The sequence below is a fragment of the Musca autumnalis genome, unplaced genomic scaffold (genome assembly GCF_047663935.1).
Source record: "Musca autumnalis isolate F117 unplaced genomic scaffold, ASM4766393v1 scaffold_1, whole genome shotgun sequence".
Taxonomy (NCBI): Eukaryota; Metazoa; Arthropoda; class Insecta; order Diptera; family Muscidae; genus Musca; species Musca autumnalis.
Window position 1 is genome coordinate 270,976,298 of NW_027411644.1, and position 25,032 is coordinate 271,001,329.

The window sequence follows — 25,032 nt, forward strand, 5'->3', positions numbered from 1 at the left end:
CCAAATAATAAATTACGAATAATGCTATAAATATCTCTTAAATGTAATCAATTAAAATTTGATGTACTATGTGAGATACTCGGAGCAATTTGAGAATCAGCACTATTTAGCACTCATGTAAATAATGTGACGAGTTACTCTCTCTGTGAATTCGCTTGGTTTGGTATTGTCCCCCACCAGCTGTTTGTTCGTCTTGGTTCATTCATCCATCCATATACGAATTCTTTGGCAAATTCCAAATTTTATCGGCCATGGCTGTTTAGTTGTCGGCAAAACAGCGGAACATGCAGTTCGTGTACAAAACGTAAAACCGTCGACATCGCGTGTCAGATACTACGGATACTCTATTCATACATATGTTACTTATTTATGTATATATGAGCAAGCGGGTCTGGTGTTTTGACGGGCGTGTTTTTTAATACATTTCGCATTGGTGTGTAGTACTGAGTTAATTAAACAGTTTTGTACATTGTGAGTGTTGTGATGTGCGGCGGATACCGAGCTATGTTCCTCACCCTCTCCTCCCAATATGAAACGCTTCCCATAACTGTAAATAAACGTACATATGTAGATAGTGATATGCTGAGGAAGACATAAGAAAATGTAAAAAAAAATGAAATAAAAATTATGTTCGCGTTTAAAAAAAATAATTTAAACAATTTCAAAAAATATTCGTACATACGTATATAAAATAAATAAATTAATTATGGTGTTATGATAAGAAATCACCCTTGAAAGATTTATAGAGTTTTATTTGTATAAAAATTGAAAATTTATTTATATACAAATATCTGAATTTTTATAAAAAAAAACTTTGCCATGGGATTCACCCCCAGATATCAATCAATTGTTCAATTTTCTCTAATATTTATAAAAACAACAACAATAGCAACACGGCAAAATAAAAAATTCATTAATAAATAAAAAACTTTGCTCCCCATCTGGCTGACGATCAAAGTAAATACATTTGTGGGGCTGTGTGTGTGTGTTAATTTGATTCAAATGGTTGTGTGAATTGTGAAATTTTCTAGCGGGGTGCACAAAGGTGGTCTGAAACGCCTTACAAATTAAAAACAAAAAACACCCAATAAAAACAATTGCATTTTGTTTGCAATTTTAAACAAAACAAAAAAAAGAAAACATAAAAAATAATGAAAATAAACATCTCGTCTCTCCATTCGCTTTACGCTTGAGAGAAAAATTATAATAAAAAATATAAAAATAGCAACCGTAACAAAAACCACGGCCACCAGTCTAAGGGAAGCGAATGGAAAAACATTCTACATTTGTAGTTAAAATAATTGTTTGCATATGATTAGAGCGTAACATGGGGCAGATAATATTTTTTTTTTTTTGAGCAGAGTCGTCGGACAATTTTCACTTTGTGGGAAATGGTAAATAAAAACAATTGAAAAAGAATCAGTTGGCAAAGATTTACCCTCAGCCTGTGCGAGTTCAAATCTTCATCTACGATATAGAATCGAATACCGGTTACGCAACCAAAATCCTTTTTCCCAAAAATTATGGGCGTAGTACTTGAAGGAATGGATTGACATACTCCATTTTCGAAGTGGATTTTATTTTAGGAGTCATTTCAGTTGGTCACCGTATAAATTAGAAGTTTTACACCGGTATGTCAGGAAGCATAGACTTGCTCACCAAAAACATAATATCGCTGTAAACAGGACCACAAGGAGTAGCATCGGTATAATTTTCAAAAGGATCTTCAAACAGATCCTGAACTGAACTAAAATAAAAATGTTGAACTGTTGTGGGGGAGTTACCCTATGGAGAAGATCTATGCATATGGACTATTTTCGAAGTTAAACTACAATTGGACAAAGTATTACGAAGGTAAAATTTTGGACCGAATCGGCTGATCCGTTCGAGAGTTATCGCGCGCTCCAACCACTACACATAGCACACTAGGGTTTTTTTTTACACCTTTCGGGCCATTTTCTCAAGAAGTATGTATTAGCCCCTGAAAAAACTTGTACCGTCGTGATGGGGCAGCGAATTCAATTTGCCACAACAAAAATCAAACCGATTTGTGAGCAGCTCTTAAACTGCACTTTTCCGAAATTTTGTGTGGGAGATATCCGAAGTAGTGGGTCAATATGGTCTATATTTGAACCTTATCTATGTCTCGCAGAAATATTACGATGTGCAAAGCATAGACCAAATTAGGGATAGGTTAGTCGACTTTCGATTAATCGATTAGTCGACTTTTTGCAGTTAAAAGTCTAAAAATCGTGGTCGACTTTTGTCTGGAGGGGAAATCGCATAATCGATTATCTTGTGATCGATTTTCGAGTTTGCCCATTGATTGCTGACTTGGCGGTTTTACATTTTCAAAAGAAAACTCAACAATCGACGAATAATCGATTTTCCGCGGTTATGAAAAAGTGAAAAAGTCGAAAGTCGAGTTTTATGACAAGTGAAATAATCGCCAGACCGAAAAATCGCATTTTTAGTTTTAGACCAAAATCGAAAAGTCGAAAAAACGATTATTGCTTTCCATTACCTATCCCTAGACCAAATCGGTCAATGCCTTCGAGAATTATCGTGCACACCATTTTAGCGAAATGTTTTGAAATTTTGTGGGGGAGGTAACCGAAGGAGTGGGCCGATATGACCCATTTTCGAACATTAACTAAGTTTGGTAAAAAATATTACGAAGGTCAAATTTTGGTTCTAATCGATTGATCCTTTCGAAAATATCGTGTGCTACATATGGTGCCATAGAGGGTTTTAACAACTTTTGGACCATTCTCTCAGGAAGTATGGACTTGCCACTGAAAAAACATGTACCGTCGTAATGGTGCAGGGAATACAAGTTGTTGCAAAAAAAATCAAAGCGATTCGAGAGCCGGTCTTAAACTGTACTTTTCTGAAATTTTGGGTGTGGGTACCCGAAGCAGCGGACCGATAGTGACCATATTCGAACCTCATCTATATATGGTAGAAGTTTCTCGATGTTTGGACCAAATCGGTTACTCACTTTAAGAGTTATCATGCGCACAATTTTTCAGAACATTTTCGAACTTTTGGAGAGTGGACCGATATGGCCCATCTTCTAACTTAAATTAAGTTTGGGCAAAATATTACGAAAGCAGAATTTTGGACCGAATCGGTGTATCCGTTCGAGAATTATCGTGCGCTTCAGTCAGACAGACAGACGGAAGGACATGGCTAAATCAACTCCAAATTGTCTGCAACGGATTTCGGTCAAACATACATAGGAGCTAAAACCATTATTTCGGTGAGGCACATTTTGCTCGTATGAAAGTGTATATACCCTCTTTAGCACAAATGCTGAGGGTATAACAAGTACAGAAGGTCGTTAATTAGATCAGGATGACATTCCTGTATTATTAGTCTAACAGGAGTTTTTAAATAACACCCAAAATATTGGGAAATACCATCGTACAATTTTTCATTCGAAGGGTTTGGATATGGGGATCACACCACAATGTTGACCTACATACGTGAATTATCATTTAGAACTCAAAACTTTATTGTCAGAGATGTAAGAAGGAATGCCCTAAACATTTACATTAACTCAGTGATATGGGATATGGGATGATAGTCTAATCCTAACAGAGAAATTTCGTCAATATTACGCTCAAGGGTATTTTTGCCACCGTTCAACATGTAAAGTTGCCCGACCTGGAAATTGAACACAGGCATGCAGTGTGCAAGATGGGTGCGCCGTGCCTATTATTGCACCACTGTGAATCCATCACAACGTCTACCCGCTATTAAAATTTCAGAGGATCCGATAATCTGTTTTAAATCGCAAAAGTGTTGAACTTTTGCGTTGGAGGTAAATGAAGGAATGGTGCGAGATAGTCTACCATGGAAATGTATCCAATTTTGGGAATTATTTCTGTCCATTGTTGTTGTTGTAGCAATGCAAATATGTTCGTTCGTGTATTATTTCAGTTATCAGGTTCTGGTTCCTCTGTATACAGACTCAAAAATTCTGCAACATGAACTGGTTGCATTTATAAAGAATCAGGAGACAGGTGTGTGTGGGATTAGTTGGGCAGTTAAATAAATGCAGCGTGTCGTGTGGTCTCAATCGGGCACGATACAAATTGAAGCTTAATTGAGGTAAAACCACTCTCGTTTGCCTTGGCAACTGGCGTTCTTCTGCTGCTATAGGTAGGGACTGGTGTCCAAGTACGGCATTCACAATGAATCTCTGTACTGCCTGCGCGACGACATCAGTGCTACCCAATGCTGCCGGATAGTATCGTTGGTCTAGACGTTCTCTTTTATACCTTTGGACCTCTCTCTCTAGATCATTAAGATATCTTCTGACGTGCCTCGGTGGTGAAGCTTGTCCACTAAATCGTGGCAGGGATTCTCGCTGCGTTAACTCTCAAACAGTTGCTGCATCGACTAACATTTGGTTGTGCTGATGTACCGGAAAATCTTCGTCTCTTCATTAAGTTTGTTCACTGGTGTGATAAGGAGGCACTCTGTTACAGTCTTCAGGGCCGCTTTCTGGCATTTTTGAATATTCTTCCACTGTGTAGCACTAACATTTGCATACCACAGATCGGCCTATTGCTTTATAAAAGGTCAACAAGGTTTTCATTATCAGCACAAGAAGTGCTGCCGGCCAGCGACTTGAAACCCTTGGTTATTCTTCTGATCTTATCGCCAATAGCTGTGGCTTGCGCGAATTGTTGTCGAACTTGCACCCAATATTTTGGGGTAGTTAGTAGTTGGAAACAGGACACCATCGACCAATATCTTCAAAGGGAGTCTTATTTCTGGCGTCCAGGTTGTGAACAGTGTGGCAGTGAATATAGCGGCGGATATTGCCGCTATTGCCGGCCAGCGACTTGAAAACCTTGGTTCTTCTTCTGATCTTGTCGCCAATAGCTGTAGCTTGCGCGGACCTCTTAAACATGCTGTCGAACGTTGCACCCAATATTTTGGTGTAGTTTGTAGTTGGAATCAGGACACCATCGACCAATATCTTCGAGGGGAATCGTATCGGCGTCCAGGTTGTGAACAGTGTGGCAGTGGATCTAGCGGCGGATATTGTCAAATTCCCCAGATGCAAGAACTGCACCTACACATATGCCATCGACGATAGTACCCGACGCCAAGTCCTTACAATCATCATCAGCATATACGATCTCTATGCCGCCTGGAGAGGGTGTGGAATATGAGAAAGAGGTTAAACAGTCACAGATGTATCAACCCGGGAAACTCCCTGCTTCACTCTGCGGATCATGGAATTCTTATTTCTGAATTCTACACACAACCGACGTCCACACACATATATATGTTATTAATTATCCAACTTTTCAAACACGGCTGGAGAAACTGTTTCTGTGTCTAGAGTCTTTGTTACTGGCGACAAGAGGTAGAATGGCCTGTACGATTGACCTCTGCTGACATTCTTGCCTGGCGGAACACCACCCTAGCCGGACCACCTTGCCAAGTTCCCAAGCTTCTGGTAAAATATTGGTGGATTTACACTTGTTAAATACATTGGATGATTTCACCTTTCGGCTGGGCGCGGTCTTATACACCTTATCACCCTCCTCTTCTCCCTATTACTCTATAAATTGCCGGCTAAAATAACACGCGCACTTCTGTCACTGTCACACAATTCAAAGTAACAGCCGTTCTATTCGACTCGAGACAGATTTGCTCGCTGCTCACAACGTTTCGTTGCTCCAGGTGGTCTAGTCACTTTTTTCGCTAATGCTCGCCTACTAGCCTGTTGACTTGAAGAGTAAGTTTCATCACTCTTGAGTCTTCGGGGTTAGCACGACAAAGCTCATCACGTTCGTTTTCTAGTCTCTTCGAAGTTGCAGGGAAAAAAGTACGGCGGTCAATGATAATGAAGTCGGAAAGATGGTCAGTGCCAAGGGAAATAACGGGTTACCAGTACTTGTTATTTATTACACCGGGTGCCACAATGTATATGCCTGGCGAGCTGTGGCAATCTCCTCTTAAATCTCGTAGGAGGATTATTTAGCAAAAAAGTAGAGCCATCAATTTGTTCTGCCAGCGCTGTAGCACTCTGGTCATTACCTAGGTCGAAATGCCAAAACGCCAACCCTCCTAATTGTGAGACCAGGCACCGTCCGAAGTTTGGTTTAATGCTGTTGTTAGCAATACCAACAAACCAGTTATGCGTTTTTTTCGTTGAGATTCAATGAACGCATAGCAGTGGGAAAGATTTGGTTTTATTTGCAAGTGCAGTTGTTCGAGTTTAGGTCGTGCCAAAGAAATTCTCGATCAGAGTGTTTCTTTGGATACGTATCTATTTGAGCGAGCAATTGACACTTGGGTATAAAAAGTTTCTTGTTGAAAAACAAGAAACAAGGGAACTGATGAAGATCTGTGGTGAGATCTGAAACTATAGTCTTCCCTGCCTTACCCCTTGGTAAACATCGCCAATTTTTTCCCCACTAATAAATTAAAGTTGTTTTAATAAAATATTAAAACAACGACTATGGGATTAAGCCTGACTATTTTGAAAAACAAAATAGAAGTCATCATCCCAAATAAAAAAAACGCCAACCCTCCTACTTATGATAGGTATAAAGCGAACTAATATCGGGCATAAACCTAGCGCACAGTTATTCTTCGGTGGATGTACACATTAAGCAGCTTTACCTCGGATGTACACAGTTTACTTCTACCCCCATACATTCCATGTAGAGTCCAGCTCAAGCGAGATCGGTCTATACTACTTTTGTGTTATCCTTCCGCAGAACGTTGTAATTGTCGCAACCTTGCAAGCTACAGGTGGCGGTGAGCTTTGTTTTCTGGATCGCGGCGACCATGAAGATTTTCCGACTTATACAGTCTACGAGTTCACTGACCTCATTGCGGAGACCGTTGGAATTAAATTCCAGGAATGATGCATTTCCGGGCAGCTGATCAACAAATTTTATTGTTAGATTCCGCGTAGATCCTACGACGACGAAGTTGGAGACACGCTGGGATATGTTCTGGCGCAGCAAGCAGCAACATACCTATCGCAGTAATCCTGGATGCGACTAAGGCCAGAACACCCTCGGAAGTGCATCCATCCCCTACATTCATTACATCTCACTTATTGTTGACATGCGGTGGGTGCGGATCTGGCAAACGGAACATATCCATACTGGTCCGGGGCCAAAAAAGCTCGGAAAAGGTGTTTCGCTCCCATGATGAAAAAAATTACTCGAACACAAACACATACTTATTGAGGTGATTCCTTCGTGTCAATCCGGTACATAGAACCGGCCGCCGTGGGACTGTTTTGGCTCTGTAGAACTTAACGCCGATTTTGCGTGATATTGCCTAGTTTTGTGTGTGTTGATTATTAAATTTTCTTACTATTTCTTTCCCAAAAACCCCTCGTAACTTATTTTGTTTTGTTTTCCTTTATGCATCACTGAGAGAGACAGGCATTAATGTGGTACAGTCGTAAATAACCATGTCACAAGGAAACCACAAGAAGTGCAATTCAGGTTTAGTTAAAGCCTGCATGAATTACTTCATCTGTCAAATGGAATGGGTGTGTATCTACCAAAGTAAGAACCGGCGACTTCTGCACATAAAATTCCATTTTTAAGAGCATCATTCAAAACAACACACAAAAGAATGGAGAGATGAAATGAAAAACAAAACAGAAAAACGCCTATGAAATAAAGAAGCGTCTATTTATGTTGCATTTCTTGTTAGACTTTATTTTGCTCCGGTTCAAGAGTATATTTATGTATATCTAAAATTTGTTTTAGAATTGCAATATTGTCTTTCTTACTCAAAGAGTATTGCTTTTATCTTATGGATTTTTCAATAAATTTGTTGCACTTACCAAATGAGGATATTGAATTTTTTTTTATTAATTTATTTTTGAAACTCTTGTTTAAAATTTAAGTGTTTTTGTTTTCACAAATGTCCATTGTTGTATGATTTGTGTGCTACTAAATCACGATTTGATATTGGGGTATGAAACCGGCTATTTTTTATCTTTGCTCAAATCTGTTTTTTGTTTTGTAATTTATTTTCAAATGCGTCATGTCAAGATGATAAAGGAGTACACATTTAATTAAAATGTTTAGTGCATGCAGAAGCAGGGTGTTTTTTGCTTGCAACACCAAAGTAGGGGGCGGGGCTGTCGGAGGCGCCTTATAATGGTAAAAGGTGGCAGGTGTCGATCTGCATCTATTGGGTCTTCTTCAGGATTTGCCGCAGGGTAAATATCTGGTCAATGGTGGACTTGACAGGTCTGAAGCCACATCTGTATGGTCCAATTATTTCATTGACCATATGCCTTAAACGTTCGCATAATATCCCTGACACTATCTTGGAGGCAATAAGGAGAAGACTTATGCCACTATAGTTAGAGCATTCAGTCTTATCTCCTTTCTTGTAGACGGGACATAGCATGCTCAGATTCCAATGGTCGGGTACGCGTTCTTCCTGCCAGATGGTGCTAACTAGCTGATGCATTCACCTTATCAGCGTGTCGCCTCCGGTTTTGAACAGCTCGGCTGGTAAGCCATCGGCTTCTGCAGCCTTATTATTCTTTAGCCGGTTTATTGCTGACTTTACCTTATCTTGACTGAGCGGTATACATTCAATACCATCTTCTGGGATTGGATCTGCGGTATCTTCGGCGTCTTCGCTACTATTGGATACCAACAGTTTGGAAACATGTTCTTTCCATATCCAGAGCAATTTATGTATCACTTACCAAATTACCCCGCTTGTCTCTACAGGAGGAAGTGCCTGTACGAAGGCCATCAGTTTGATGTTTCACTCTTTCGTAGAACATTCGGACTTCATTCTGGCTCCTGTACATCTCGTTTTTTTTCATTCTCCCGCTTTTCCATTTCTCTCTTTTTCCTGCAGAAAATACGTTTCTCCTCTCTTTTTATCTCCCGATACCTCTCTCGTGAGCTACGCGTTGTTACTGAACGTAGATTAGGCCTATATGCCGCAGTTTTCTCTTCGGTAGCAACACGACACTCCTGGTCATACCATGAATTCCTTGGTGGAGGTCTATGGTATCCAAGTATGGATTTTACGGCTGTTTGCATGGAGTGGGTAATACTTCCACATTGTGTTGATATGTTATCGGGACGAGGAGTGTTTTGAATAAGCAATTGGGCTAGCTGAAGGGAATAAGCTGTCGCTATCGGTTGTGGTTGAAGTTACCGATCCCTAACTTGACTTGTGTCTGTTTGTATTTTATTTGCTACGTTTAATCTGGTACGTACCTTTGCTGCAACAAGGTTAGTTGTCCGAGTCTATGTTTGGTCCTCGAAACAAACACGCTCGATGAATGTCTTACATCTATCACAACATGTTTTCTGATCCCGAGACAGCCAGGTGCCCTTATGAATGTCAAGATGCTTAAATTTGCTGATGCTAACGACCATGTTTTTTGCCCCTTCGAAGTCTATCAGCCTCATACCATTGTCAGATGTTTCACTATGGAGACTGAATTTCCCGACTGTTGGGCCAAAGATATTCTCCTTTCCAATTTTGGCATTAAAATCGCTTAGAATAATTTTAATGTCATGTGTTTCTTCTAAGCGCTCGTAGAATATATTTTTGGTCTGTTCGTCCTTGTCTTTGGTTGGAGCATGAGCGCAGATAAAACTAATGTTGAAGAATTTTGCTTTTATCCGTATTGTAGCAAGTCTTTCATTCAGTGGAGTGGAGCTGAAGACCAGATGTTTTACCTTCCGACCAACTACAAATCCGCAGCCAAACTCATGGTTTGTGCCATGGCAGATATAATACAGTGCTTCACCTTTAGGTGTTGTTGTGACGCTTTTCCCAATCCATCGTATTTCCTGTATGGCAGTAATGTCGGCCTGTACTTTTCAAGTTCATTTGCCAATGTGTAGACTCCGCCTTCTCTACAAAAAGTGCGAACGTTCCAGGTGCAAATTCGCCAAACATGGCCCTTAAAACGTTTGCGGGGGTCGTCAACTTTAGACTGGATTGTTTTTCTTTTCTTTCGTTTTTTCATAGTAGACTCCTTTTTCTAGGGGAGGGTTACTAACCCGAAGCCCAAACCCAAGTTTTTAATGTTCTTATGGGTGAATGCGCGGCACATGTTAGCTCGTTGCCTATAACAGGTGTTGAAGGCAGCTCCCCAGGTGACACCACGGGGAGGTCAGTGATCACTTGAAATGAGAGGGGGACCAAGATTAATCCTGAGCTTTGCCATGTTAAAGCCGGTCAGAACCGTTCCTTGCTATCTTTCATCCCCTACTATGGGTCTCCCTCGCTTTCTTTTGCATGTTACATACAAATGCACAAAGACATAATACCCCTTACCCCAGTGTGGTAACTGCTCTGTTGTTTTGTGTTGAAAACCAAAATATTTAATTAAGTTTAAAATGTATCCATTTAAGAATATTTTGTACCTCCAATCTAAACACCCTTTATAAAGCTCCGCGTAAAACCAGTCCATTTGAGGGGAGTGAGAGGGAGAAGTTCTTACTTACCGGTGTCATGTCATATGTACACGTTCATATACTCGTATTCGTATGTAATTGTATTATTATGTCTGTTATTTTTGCCAAGCGGTCGTTAACATTTGTTATGCTTTCTTTTCAACAAACGTCGCTGGACAGCGTTTTGAGTTTTGTCACGACCACAATGCGAAATCGAACAATTCGCATTGTTATGGCTCGGCCAATGGATGACGTCTGGCTGCAGAGACAGTTCACATTGTATTACGGTTATTATTTTGTTTTGTTTTGCAGCGAAAACATGTGATTCTAAAGTGAACATTGTATGTAAGGTTCGCAGACGGACAACGTTATGGTACGGTACGGCATATCATTGTTTGGCCTAATGTTAAACTCGTGCTGTGTGCAATTTTTATCGAGTACATCGACGGAATATCAGACAATGTATTGTGTGTTGGATTGGATGTAACACTAACAAATGGAAAACATTTTGAATGTAAATAGATTTGCTTTGTGATATCACAACAGCGAACCGAGTGACCTGGTTGCATTTTTTTTTGAAGCTTGCATTAATAGCGATTAGAAAAAGTAAATTTGAGGAATTCTTAGATATAGAGTTACGATTTCAGTAGTGAGATTGACAGATTTACGTACAATCGTTATTAGGTGAAACTGATAGTGATTGGCAAAAAATAATCTTCTGAGTATAGAGAAAAAGGTAGAAAATTGTAAACAACTCGTACAAAATAAAACACCAGACAATTTGTCTTCAAATACATACATATCGACGCCTCCAAACAATAGTATGCTAAGTCGACTTAGCATGTTTTCAAGTTCTTTACATTTTTATATTTAACGTCCTTTAACTTAAATTCTGTCAAATTTTGGTAATAATCGGACAATCCGAACAGAAGTTATAAACAAATATTGACTTAGCATAGTACTGAAGTTCAAAAAAATTTCCACACTTTGAGAGCTTGTCCTGCAAAACTCACTGTTCAGAATTAGCAAACTATTATTTGGAGGTGTCAAATGTCCTTTAATTTAAATTCTGTCAAATTTTGGTAATGATCGGTCAATCCGAACAGAAGTTATAAACAAATATTGACTTAGCATAGTACTGAAGTTCAAAAAAATTTCCACACTTTGAGAGCTTCTCCTGCAAAACTCACTTTTTAGACTTAGCATACTATTATTTGGAGGTGTCGATATGTTCCCACAACATTCCCGAAGGGACAAGGGAGACTTCTCTCAAATCAATGAGTGCACGCCGATTCATATTGGCTCAATGATATGGGACCTACTGTTTATTGCCGAGTCCGAACGGCGTGTCTTACGACACCACTTGTAGAGAAGTTTTTCATGGCTTGAATACTCAGGAAATGTCGCCAGCATTACTGAGGGGGAATTTTGTCTTCAAATACAACTCTGATTTACTAACACATATGTACATACATTTGTCGGCTGTCTCCCAGCTGTCCATCATTTTTTCACAGTCAGTAGGGTTAACAAATTTTTGACATTTTTGTAAAAGTATGTGTGATAATAATTGAAATGTGTTGAAAACAAAAGAAAATGAACAAAAACAAAATATGTGAACAGTAGTGGGATTCTGTAACTCATTTTTGGTGTTATCGATAATTGTCGGTAAAATTAAAATGCTTATAATTTCGATAATTAACGAAAATTTTCGGTAAGTTAACGATGAATAAAAAGTAGTCGCTAGCCTCTACCGACACAAACAGTGATGCCAACTTTTCTTTGTGTTTTTAGTAATAATTTTGCGATTTAATTTTACCGATTTTTGTCGGTAACAGCAAAAATGAGTTACAGAATCCCACTACAGAAAACAAAAATTAAACCGATGATTTTCATTTATAAGTTTTAGCAGCTATCGGGACGCCTACGTCACACAAGCAAGTTTTGGGTTTTTGACAATCAATACATGAACTCAACTGTCCTGTCATGTGTAAACGCAGGGTAAGCGAATTCTATAGTCGAAATGGGATTGACTATGTGATAATCTACACCGCCAGGGATCGACATTTCATATAGGGATATATGGTGAATAACATTACAATTCACCACCCTGGCTTTTATACCAGATGACTAAAGGCTAACTGAACTAAAATAATTACAGTCGCACTATCGAAACCAAGGTATTTTCATAAGTGTACATCGATTATGGTATACACATGGTGCAATGGTATACACATCCGCCTTGCACGGCTGAAGGTCGTGGTTTCGATTCCCCCTCCAGTCAACATCAAATTTTCAACGTTGGCAAAATAATCCTCTGTAAAGTAAGCGACATTTCCCGAGTATTTCAGTCATGTAAAAACTTATCTACAAGTGGTGTCTTAAGACACACCCTTCGGACTCAGCGATAAAGAGAAGGTTCCATATCATTGAGCTAATATGAATCGGGGAGCACTCATTGATATGAGAGAAGTCTCCCTTGTCCCATCTGGGATGTTTGTGGAACAGATCTTAAACTGTACTTAAACAAAAATTTTGAACTTTTGTGAGGGAGGTACCATAAGGAGTCGTTCCATATAGACCGAAAGATTTTAAGACCCTATGGCCTCATTTGTAGTGGTTGGAGCGCTCAATAAATCTCCAACGGATCAGCCGATACTGTCTAAAATTTTGCGTTCATAATATTTTGTCCAAACTCAGTTTAAGCTCGAAGATAGACCACATCAATCCACTCCTTCAGTTACCTCCCCAACAAAAGTTTGAACATGTTCGGAAAAATTTTACGTACTATAATTCTTGAAGGGAGTAACCGATATGGTCCATACTTTCCACATCGTAATATCTCTACGGGACGTAGCCCAGGTTCGAAAATGGACTATATAGGTCCACTGCTTGGAGTACTTCCCACACAAAATTTGTGAAGAGTGCAGTTTAAAGCCTGTTCTAAACAGTTTCTCATATCGGTTTGCTTCTTTTTGTAACAGCTTGTATTCGCTGCCTCCATTACGACAGTATTCCTTTTATTCAGGAGAAAATCCATACTTCCGAAAGGTTTAAAATACCTCTATGGCACCATGTGTAGTGGCTGGAGCGCACGATAACTCTCTTGGGTTTTTCTTGTAACAACTTGTATTCGCTTTCCCCATTACGACGGTACATGTTTTTTTTTCAGGGGCAAGTCCTTACTTCTTGACAAAATGGCCCAAAAGCTCCAAAAAAGTCTGTTGGCACCAACAACACTGGGTAGTACGTAAGATAAACCTCGAAGGGAGAAACCGATTTGGTGCAAACGTTGTACATCGTATTATACAGACGTCAGAAGTATTGCGTGTTACTTCTTTTCTTTAGGTCCAAGGCTGAGGGTATATCACTGTCGGCCAAGCCCACTGATACCTTTTTACTTTGTTTGGTATGTAAAAGTATGGGTCTTCGGCCATTATTTCGATGTGTTATAAACTTTTGAGCGAAAACCAACTCCCCACAAAGTGGTGTAGGTTATAAACAGTAACAGCAACAGGAATGGGAAGTACGAAAAACAGATCCCTAATTTCACTGCAATAAGAAGTACCTTCAGTAATAATTTCAAAACATGCCTCGAACATTCATTAAACTGTTCTTAAGCGAATATTTTGAACTTTTGTGTGAGAGGTACCCAAAGGAGTTGTCCCATATAGACCTTCTTGGAACTTTATGCACGTTTGAAATAAATTTTACGATGTGCTAACCGGATAATAAATTCTGAGTCATTTTAATTGGTACCGGCAGGGATTGCACTATGTCGCGAGTTCATATAAATGGTGACCAAAAATAGAAGGTGTTGGCGTAGGTGGATGAATTTTAGTACAAGTACTTACTGCTGGCAATGCTGAGGGCAAAACATTGGGAAGGTCGGTCAATGTTTTAGTATAGCCCCCATATAACGGTACCATCCGATTTTCTATATTTTGAAAATTTTACCTAAGTTTCTCGACCAAATTGTCTGAATTTTTACATTGATGGTGCCCAGAGGATAACAAAATGTACTGATAACAAGTAAAAAAGTGTCAGTCGGCTTTGCCGACAGATATATACCCTCAGCCAATGTGAAGTGAAACTTTCACCTACGGACAGATCGAATGTATTTAAGGTCTCTTCAGAAATTTGTGGCCCTTTTTGGATATTTGTACTTGCCGACAAAAATATGGATTGGAAATTAACTGCACTAAGACACAAATGTTGAACGTATGTGTTGGAGGTACCCTTAGGGAGGACCGATATGGGCCATTTTAGAAGTTAATCTAAATTTTGACAAAATATTAGGAGATCCAAAGTTTGGACCAAATTGGTTGCCCTATTCAAGGATATCGTTCTAACAATTAAGTGACATTTTTTTAAATATTTGGGGACCAAATCGGTTGAACAGTTTGAGAGTTATTGTGCTCTCCGACCACCACATATGGTGACATAGGGGTTTTTTACAACTTTCGGGCTGTTTTCCCAAGAAATATGAACTTGTCCCTGAAAAAACTTTTACCGTCGTAATGGAGGTAGCGAATGCAAATAGCTTCAACAAAGTGATTCGAGATCAGGTCTTAAAGTTAACTTATCCTAAATTTTGTGTGAGAGGTACCAAAAGGAGTAGACAAATATAGTCCATATTCGAACCTGATCTATATCTGGTTGATATATTAGGATGTGCAAAGTATGGATTACATCGGTCACTCCCTTCAAGAGTTATCGTGCGCACAATCTTTCCGAACATTTTTTAACTTTTGTGGGAGAGGTACCCGAAGGAGTGGACCGATATCGCTTATCTTCGAATTTAAACTATGTTTGGACAAAATATTGCGAAAACCAAATTTTGGCCCGAATCGGCAGATCCGTTCGAGAGTTATCTTGCGCTCCAACCACTACACACGATGTCATAGGGCCTTTTTGCATCTTTCAGGCTATTTTCTCAGGAAATATGGTTTTGCCCCTAATGAAACTTGTACCGCCGTATAGGGGGCAGTGAATACAAGTTGTTACAACAAAAATCAAAACGATTCGAGAGCAGGTCCTAAACTGAACTTTTCCGAAATTTCGTGTGGGAGGTACCTGAAGGCGTGGACCGATTGAGTCCATATTGGAACATCATCTAAGTTTGGTAGAAATTTCACGGTGTGCAAAGTATGAACCAAATCGGTTACTCCCTTCAAGAGTTATCGTGCGTACAAATTTTCCGAACTTTTGTGGGGGAGGTAATGGAAGAAGTGGACCGATATAATCCATCTTCGAACTTAAACTAAGTTGGGACAAAATATTGCGAAAGCCAAATTTTGGACCAAATCGGTTCATCCGTTCGAGAGTTATCGTGCGCAAACAGACGGACGGACGGACATTGCTAAATCGACTCCAAATTGTCTGAAACACATTTCGTCCAAACATACTTAGGGTTTAAAACCATTATTTCGATGAGGCACATTTTGCCCTTATGAAAGTGTATATACCCTCGTTAGCATAAATGCTGAGGGTATAAAAATTATGAGCATAGGTCCGCGTTTTGCAATAGCCCCTATATAACGGTACCTCCCGATTGTCTGTATTTTGAAGATTTTACCTAAGTTCCTCGATCAAATTGGCTGAATTTTTACATTGAGGGTTCCTTGTAAACAAATTTTTGTGATAAAAATTATGATCATAGGTCCACGTTTTAATATAGCCCCCATAGAACGGTCCCGCCCGATTTTCGGTATTTAGAAGGTTTTAGTCACATTATCCATCCGTAATGACTGAAATTTGGTGTTCTGTCTCCATAGATTTTTGTGGGCTTATTGACAAACTTTTTTTATAATGAATATTTTAAAATTTTAAAATTCCTAGGTACCTAAGAAGCCGACAAAAATATATGATAATCGGCCCATTCGTTTTCGAGCTTAAGTGGACACCCCAAAACACTTGTACAAAAATGGGGGTAACCCCAAAAAATATTTATTTCCAACAATTTTCGGATTTGCATCTTCACATTGGCAAAACTACTTGGCATATCAATGCACTAATTAAAATTCATTCAAATTGAAATGTTTTCTTTAAATTCCCATCACTAAATTTTGTATTCCGAAATACTTTGTTTTACCATCTTTGGCCACGGTAGGTGGCGTATGAACAATATACTTAGAAAATTCAATCAATTATACGTCATGGCATTTGGGAAGCAAGGTAAGGAAGCAATCGGTCTACTCCTTCTGGTACAACTGACACAAGATTTTCACAACATATATACAAAAATAATTCATAAATATTGTGAATAGTGTTGTCAATGATCATGTTCATGCATATTATGAACAGTATACCTAATGCGAAATATACTGGTTCCTTCTGAGAGAGACTGAGAATTTAGTGAGTTTTATTTTCTATAACGTTTTTATTGACAGTAACCCATCTTCGTCTACTCGCACTCGTGGGTAAATGTTGGATAGATAAGTTGTTTTCCCGTTCTTATTGTTGTACATTATATATGAAGATTAACAGTGGAGGAGGAGAGGTTGATATACATATTCGCATTATTAGCCCATGCAGAGGGAGCCGCCGTGGTGTAGTGGCGTGACATTTTTATGGGACTTATGCCCGATGTTATAGGTCGGACATACCTGTCAATAATAATTTTTTGTTAGAAAGTTAAGCTTGGTTCTCTACGTTATTATTTTTCAACCTGAATCCGTAATATTGCATTGTTGCTATTGTTGTTTTCGTTTTAATATATTTAAAAAAAGAACACAGTTTATTTTATGTCCTTTTATATACTTAATTCTAAAACCACTGAATATAATATTGTATTGCCTACACTGAATAGGTTTCACTGTGCGCGTATATACAATAATCCTCTATTATTTATTACTATGCTTCTAATTATTCAAGAAAAAAAAAACTGAACTCATAAAAACGCTACGTTGTGAAATAATTTTGTGTACATTGCGTACTAATTTTACCTGACAATGATTTGGCACTTTTTCGCCGTTTTTCAAAAACAACCAAAAGCCTAAAGAGAACAAACCTTTATAAACGAAAAGTGTTCAAAACTTAATGTATTGAGAATTAATATTAATACAAGTGAAATACAATACAAAAGCTAACGATCAACAACTGAGGAGGACGCTTCCCCAGCAGAATATTCACAAAAATAAAGGGAACGTGATATCAGAAAAACAAAACAATGAGACGTAGAAAGTAAGTGATTTTTCCTTTTAAATTCACTTAATGTTTCAATTTATGTTTATAATAAAATTTTTAATGTCCGAAAAAGAAAAACATTATGGAAAAATTTTTTGTATTTTATTGATTTTTTTAAAATTGATTTACAAATTGATGTAATTTAAACATTTCGCAGTTCATTGTCCAGTTTTTTTTTTCTTTTCATTCAATAAATTTTAATGGTGATAAATTGATGTTTCCGTTAATGGAATGTTTGTTTTTAAATTTGTATATTTACCCGCTACTTCAAAAATGTCCATCGTTTTGAAAACTGCAGGAGTGAGTGGTGGACCAAAATGTCATATGAAGAGAATTTTACTTACTTACTTAGCTGGCCCATTACAGAACACTTGTTCCATAGGTCGAACTAAAAAAATCTCCAATTCTCTCTATTTGTTGCTTCGCACTCTGGAATACCGCGCCTTTTCATCTCTCCATCCACTTGTTTGCGCCATATATTCCTTGGCCTGCCAATTCTGCTTGCACCGCCAAGCGGTTCGTATTTATACGCCTTTTTAGCGGGTTCATCTTCGCCCATTCTTATGACATGGCCTAGCCAAGGCAATCGCTGCATCTCGATACGTTTATGTATGTTGATGTCGTTATATAGCAGATACAGCTCGTGGTTTATGCGACGTCGTCCCCGTCAACGCAAATTGGTTCGTAGATCTTTTGAAGAATTTTGTCTCTCAAACACACCAAGCACTGTCATGTCTGCTTGCGCAGTTACCCAGGCTTCTGAGCCATACATCAGCACGGGTAGTATCAGTGTTTTGTAGAGCGTTATTTTTGTTTAACGAGATGTGGCTTTGTTTGCTGCTTACTTAAACTAAAGTAGCATCTGTTGGCCAATACAATTCTTCTTTTTATTTCACAACTGATGTCGTTTGTTGTGTTTACGGAGGTGCCGAGGTAGACGAAGTCTTTTACTACCTCAAAATTATAGGAACCAACTTCCACAGTTGGTCCGAGCTCAATGGACGCATTGCGCGTCGACACCATCAACTTGGTCTTCTCGCCGTTTACCGCCAGACCCACTTTAGCAGATTCTCCTTCGACCTTCATAAAGTTATCGGTTACTTCTTTTACTGATCGTCCCATGATGTCTATATCATCAACATAAGCAAGTTACATGTGGCTATTGGTGTAGATTGTGCCACTTCTTTTGACATTTGCCTCTCGTATAAACTTTTCCAGCAGGATGTTGAAAAGATCACACGAAAGGCTTTCTCCTTGTCTGAAACCTCTTTTGGTACAAAACTCTTCGGAGAGGTTCTTTCCTATTTTAACAGAGGATCTCGTGTCAGTTAAAGTCATTTCACAAAGCCGGATGAGTTTTGCGGGGATACCAAATTCAGACATGGCTTGAAATACCTTTGAACGCAGCGGGCTATCGAAGGCTGCTTTATAATCGACAAAAAGGTGGTATGTGTCGATCTGCATCTCTTGGGTCTTCTCCAGGATTTGCCGCAGGGTAAATATCTGGTCAATGGTGGACTTGCCAGGTCTAAAGCCGCATTAGTGTGGTCCAATTATCACGTTGACCATAGGCTTTAGTCATTTGCACAATATCCCTGACACGATCTTGTAGGCAATAGGGAGTAGACTTATGCCCCTATAGTTAGAGCATACAGTCTTATCTCCTTTCTTGTGGACGGGACACAGGATGCTCAGGTTCTAATCGTCGGGTACGGGTTCTCCCTTACAGATCGTGCTAACTAGCTGATGCATACACCTTATCAGCGTGTCGCCTCCGGTTTTGAACAGCTCGGCTGGTAAGCCATCGGCTCCTGCTGCCTTATTATTCTTCAGCCGATTTTTTGCTGTCTTTACCTCATCTTGGCTGGGCGGTATACATTCAATACCATCTTCTAGTATTGGGTCTGTGGTATCTTCGTCGTCTTCGCTGCTATTGGATACCAACAGTTTTGCAAAATGTTCTTTCCATATCCTGAGCACACTATCTGTATCAGTTACCAAATTACCTTCCTGGTCTCTACAGGAGGATGTGCCTGTACCAAAGCCATCAGTTTGATGCTTGACTCTTTGGTAGAATTTTCGGGCTGCATTCTGGTTCCTGTACATCTCGATTTTTTCACACTCCCGCTTTTCCATCTCCCTCTTTTTCCTGCGGAAAAGATGTTTCTCCTCTCTCCTTTTCTACCGATATCTCTCTCGTGTGCTACGCTTTGCTACGGATTGTAAAGTAGCGCTATATGCTGCATTTTTCTCTTTGGTAGCAGCACAATTACAAGGAGTCATACCATGAATTCCTTTGTGGAGGTCTCTGGAATCCAAGTATGGATTTTGCGGCTGTTTGCATGGAGTTGGCAATATTTTGCCATTGTGTTGTTTTGTTATCGGGACAAGGAGTGCTCTCATTAAGCAATTGGGCTAGTTGAGTGGAATATGCTGTGGCTATCTGTTGTGATTGCAGCTTACCGATGTCTAACTTTCGTGTTGTGTCTGTTCGTACTTTGTTTGCTACGTTTAAGCGGGTGCGTACCTTTGCTGCAACAAGGTAGTGGTCCGAGTCTATGTTTGCACCTCGGAACGATCGTACATCCAACACGCTTGATGCATGTCTTCCATCTATCACAACGTGATCAATTTAATTTCTTGTTTTCTGATCTGGAGACTGCCAGGTGCCCTTATGGATGTCGAGATGTTGAAATCTGGTGCTCCTAACTACCATGTTTTTTGCCGCTGCGAAGTCTGTCAGCCTCATACCATTGTCAAATGTTTCACTGTGGAGACTGAATTTTCCGACTGTTGGGCCAAAGATATTTTCCTTTCCAATTTTGGCATTAAAATCGCCTAGAATAATTTAAATGTCATGGGCAGGACAACGGTCATATGTTTCTTCTAAGCGCTCATAAAATATATCTTTGGTCAGTTCGTCCTTGTCTTTGGTTGGAGCATGAGCGCAGATAAAGCTAATGTTGAATAATTTTGCTTTTATCCGTATTGTAGCAAGTCTTTCATTCGCTGGAGTGAAGGTGGAGACCAGATGTTTTAACTTCTGACCAACTACAGATCCGCAGCCAAACTCATGCTTTGTATCATGACAGCTATAATACAGTGCGTCACCTTTAGGTGTTGTTGTGACGCCTTTCCCGTTCCATCGTATTTCCTGTATGGTAGTAATGTCGGCCTTGTACTTTTGAAGTACATCTGCCAATGCGTATACTGCACCTTCTCTATAAAGAGTGCGAAAATTCCAGGTGCAGATTCGCAGATCATGGTCCTTAAAACGTTTGCGGGGTTCGTCAACTTCAGAGGGGTTTGTTTTTCTTTTCTTTCGTTTATTCATAGTATGCTGTTTTTTCTAGGGGAGTGTTACTAACCCTGTGCCCAAACCCAAGCTTTTAACGTTCTTATGGGTGAACGCGCGGCACATTTTAGCTCACTACATTTAACGGGTGTTAAAGGCAGCTACCCCAGGTGACACCACGGGGAGGTCAGTGTCCCCTTGAGATGAAAAAGGGACCAAGATAAATCCTGGACTTTGCCATGTTAAAGCCGGTCAGGACCATTCCTTGGTATCTTTCATCCCCTACGTCACCCATGAAGAGAATTTTAGTAAGTGGAAAAATAAGCTTTGGAAAATGTATAAGTGTTGGTGGGGGTAGGTATCTTAAAGATTGGGCCTAACTTGCAATAGTTTCCTTATTCGTTTTTCATAGTAGGATTATTTCCAAGTTTTTAATTTTCATATGGAGGCCACACGTTTGATGTGGTGATTTTATTGGACACTTGCCTATTGCTAAGGACTGGGGGATCTGTCAAGCAATGTCAACAATTATGTTTATTACATTATCTATGGTATGTTGTGTGTGTCATGCACATTATATACTTATACACTATCTGACATTTAGGCAAAGTCAGTCGAATAAATAAATACCATAGCAAGAGAGGAACGTTCGTTATCAATCACTTGATTAATAACCTGATAAACATTGAACACATTTGAGAACTCTCGATAAACTTGGGACTTATTGACATAAGTATTTAACATTTATTACATGCCATGATTCTTCAACACCTAGCTTCCTATCACAAGTTATCGTGTTCAGTAGGTGCTTTGCATGATTTGTGTATAATGAATGCATGGAGGAGGGGGAGTGAGTGATCTTTACACATAAAAATCGATATTATGTCCAAAGGAAATTGGGGGCAATAGAATTTTTAAATATTTTGTGCTGTGGTTTCTTTTTTGTGTATATTAAAAAATATTCTAAAAATTATAGAAAATTCAATATTTCAAATGTTAAAATGTTATTTTGTTTGTTGTTGTGATAGTTGAGGTCAGTGAACTGATTATCACAATATTGATATATATTTTTAACAAACGTTATTATATTATTTTTTTTTTTTTTGCAAACCGAACTCGTTAGCTTCTAGTGAGCATACATACATATATTCATAAAAATGTAGGTACACAATTACAAAAGACATATTCATTACATTTTTCACCAAGTAATTTCAAGGTTAATGCTATTTTGATTACAGTTGCCAGATATGTAATCTCAACATAAATATTTAACGTTTTGATATATTGTCAGGCATATATAAATGTTGAGATAGTGTCATAACAATTTCTGGGCACAGTATTGCAAAGTTGATAAGTTGTATTTATAATGGCGAGAAACAAAAATGATGCAGTCGGCTTTGCTGACAGCTAAATATCCACTGTACAACAGAACAATAACCGGAGTGGGGGACCTTACTGGACAAAGCGTTTCTTAAGTTTAAAAACGTTTCTTAAGTGACAAAGGAAGATTCCATTGGAATTTTTTAGGCATTTGTTGGATAGATATCATAAACAGTGGGCCTATTAATTATTCTGATAGGCCCAGTTAAGGCAGTCCACACTAAAAACATAATCCTTCTTTTTTTTTTTTTTTTTTTTTTTTTTGAAAATTTTGCCTATTAGGGGAAGGTCATTTTTTTATTAATTTTTTAATTAATTTCTCGTTAGAGACGAGCTTACTGACCAAGATGCTTTTTGAAAAAGGAAAGCCGACGATACGAACCCACACAATCACCACTGTGTGACATGCATGTTTCGCCTTTGGTTTAGGAAGGCTCCTCAGACACATCGACTGTGGGGCGGCTTCGCTATCCTCTAACTTATTTCCTCTTTCAAATGCAAGTTGTTTTTTTACAAAGTTGAATTTTTTGTTCAAATCTTTGTATGGCTTTCATGACAAACGCTTAGCGTAGCCTTTGAAAGTTATGAGTTTAGTTCTGAACACTAACACGTCGTGACAACACTTTTTTCCATGTGTTTTTCAAGGACGTGGGTTCGAACCCCAGCCTGGCTCAAGCTGATTTTTATTTTTATTTGAAAATTTTGCCTATTAGGCGAAGGTCATTTTTTTATTAATTTTTTAATTAATTTCTCGTTAGAGACGAGCTTACTGACCAAGATGCTTTTTGAAAAAGGAAAGCCGACGATACGAACCCACACAATCACCACTGTGTGACATGCATGTTTCGCCTTTGGTTTAGGAAGGCTCCTCAGACACATCGACTGTGGGGCGGCTTCGCTATCCTCTAACTTACTTCCTCTTTCAAATGCAAGTTGTTTTTTTACAAAGTTGAATTTTTTGTTCAAATCTTTGTATGGCTTTCATGACAAACGCTTAGCGTAGCCTTTGAAAGTTATGAGTTTAGTTCTGAACACTAACACGCCGTGACAACACTTTTTCCATGTGTTTTTCAAGGACGTGGGTTCGAACCCCAGCCTGGCTCAAGCTGATTTTTATTTTTATTTGAAAATTTTGCCTATTAGGCGAAGGTCATTTTTTTATTAATTTTTTAATTAATTTCTCGTTAGAGACGAGCTTACTGACCAAGATGCTTTTTGAAAAAGGAAAGCCGACGATACGAACCCACACAATCACCACTGTGTGACATACAATAATACCACTTGGGCAGAGTTTTTTGGAACCATCGCCCCAATATAGAGAGAATAAAATAGCGTTGTAACAAAGGTCTCAAAAACTACTAAAAACTTTCAGAAAGTATTGGCATCATTTAGCAAAAAATAAATATATTTTGTAGTAACGATTACAACAACTATCGGCTATTAAATTTTCAAAACGATCCGAGTGGAAGCCTTTAATTGGATTGAAGCGAAAAAATGTGGAATATTTGGGGAGTATTTACCTGTAGAAATGGACCGATATATACACAGAGAAAAATATTTATCTATTTTGTTCACAATTTCTTTTTGTCTTTTTCAATCATTGTCATTGCGAATCAAAAAATATAACCTTTCCTTCAAGCAGAGGAAAAAACAACTATCGAATACCCTAGACCAGAGCTGCTCTTCTTTGCAAAGACAGTATTCTCAGCGATCCCACCGAGTTGTCTTTGCATTTTTCTCCCTCACGTACACTATAGCTTTGTTCCAATACTTTTTTATGGTAATAGTGGTAAAAGAGAAAAGTGTCAAAATTGCTCTCTCATGAACATTTCTACCAGAAAAGTAAAGGAACGGAAAAAAGGTAGATCTGGTAGCAATGTCAAAAAGAAACATAAAAAATGGATTTTCGTCTTTTATTTCACTGTTTTTAATTTAGTTTTGTCAGCGTTCGACTTTTTCTTCTGTTCTTCGTCCATTTTTTCTTCATTGTGAAATAATCGTCAAACAAATGTCGAAAAATCAGTTCTAACATTTTTTGCCTGAAGAAATTTGGTTGGTAGCATGTGGTAGAAGAGAAAGGTATTTTTGCTCTCTCCTTTCTTACTATCTTAAACATTGCTGCCAGTTTTACCACTTTTTGGGGTTTAGGAACGCTTTGCAGGTTAAAAATGGTAACCTCAGGTAAGTAAAGGAACACAGCTTATGTGTGAACAAAAACAAACAAAAAAAAATCATTTGGTTGTTGGTTTTTCACTCATACATTCACACATGCATTCGTTTTGTTTGTATTCCTATGGGCGGCGCTGCCCTAGACAGATGTCAGTGTTAATTTGCATTAACCCTGAATTGTCGTCGACATTAGTTTTACCACTTTCAAAATCTGATGTCGCCTGGCCCGGGATTAGAACTCGGGTATGCAGAATGGCAGCCGAGCATACTATCCATTGCACCACCGTTCTATGTAATACTAAGATAGACTAATGGCCTTAATATGTTCAATCCCTGCAAAACTTTTTCTATCGCCTGCTTGACGGAAAGGTCACTTAAAAGCGATTGTGGTGTCTGCTGCAACCGTCGCATTTTTATCCGAAAAGATAAATGTAAACAGCTGATTGCTGGTAAACAACTGTTTTGTTGTTGTTTTCCCCGCAATTTGTTGTTTTCCTTGTGTCTAAGAGCATGAATATGCTCTCTCTCCTAAATGACTATAGGGCAGAGCTGAGCAAAATCGAG

General features: G+C 38.8%; 1 protein-coding gene across 11 annotated transcripts in view; it reads left to right on the plus strand.

The window, feature by feature from the left end:
- The window catches only part of Mekk1 (mitogen-activated protein kinase kinase kinase 4), a 92,908-nt gene that overhangs the window by 34,329 nt on the left and 33,547 nt on the right, over nucleotides 1-25,032 (plus strand). Inside the window, exons 1-2 of one of the 11 annotated variants that reach the window (XM_073961165.1) lie at nucleotides 258-603; nucleotides 17,248-17,621. The exons of 1 other annotated variant lie outside the window; for it this stretch is intronic. In XM_073961165.1, the coding sequence (XP_073817266.1) occupies nucleotides 17,608-17,621 (14 nt within the window). In that variant the 5' untranslated portion in view covers nucleotides 258-603; nucleotides 17,248-17,607. Of the gene's footprint in view, nucleotides 1-257; nucleotides 604-17,247; nucleotides 17,622-25,032 lie in introns of those variants that run through there. 9 more of the 11 variants (XM_073961163.1, XM_073961159.1, XM_073961167.1 and 6 more) reach the window with 9 other exon arrangements.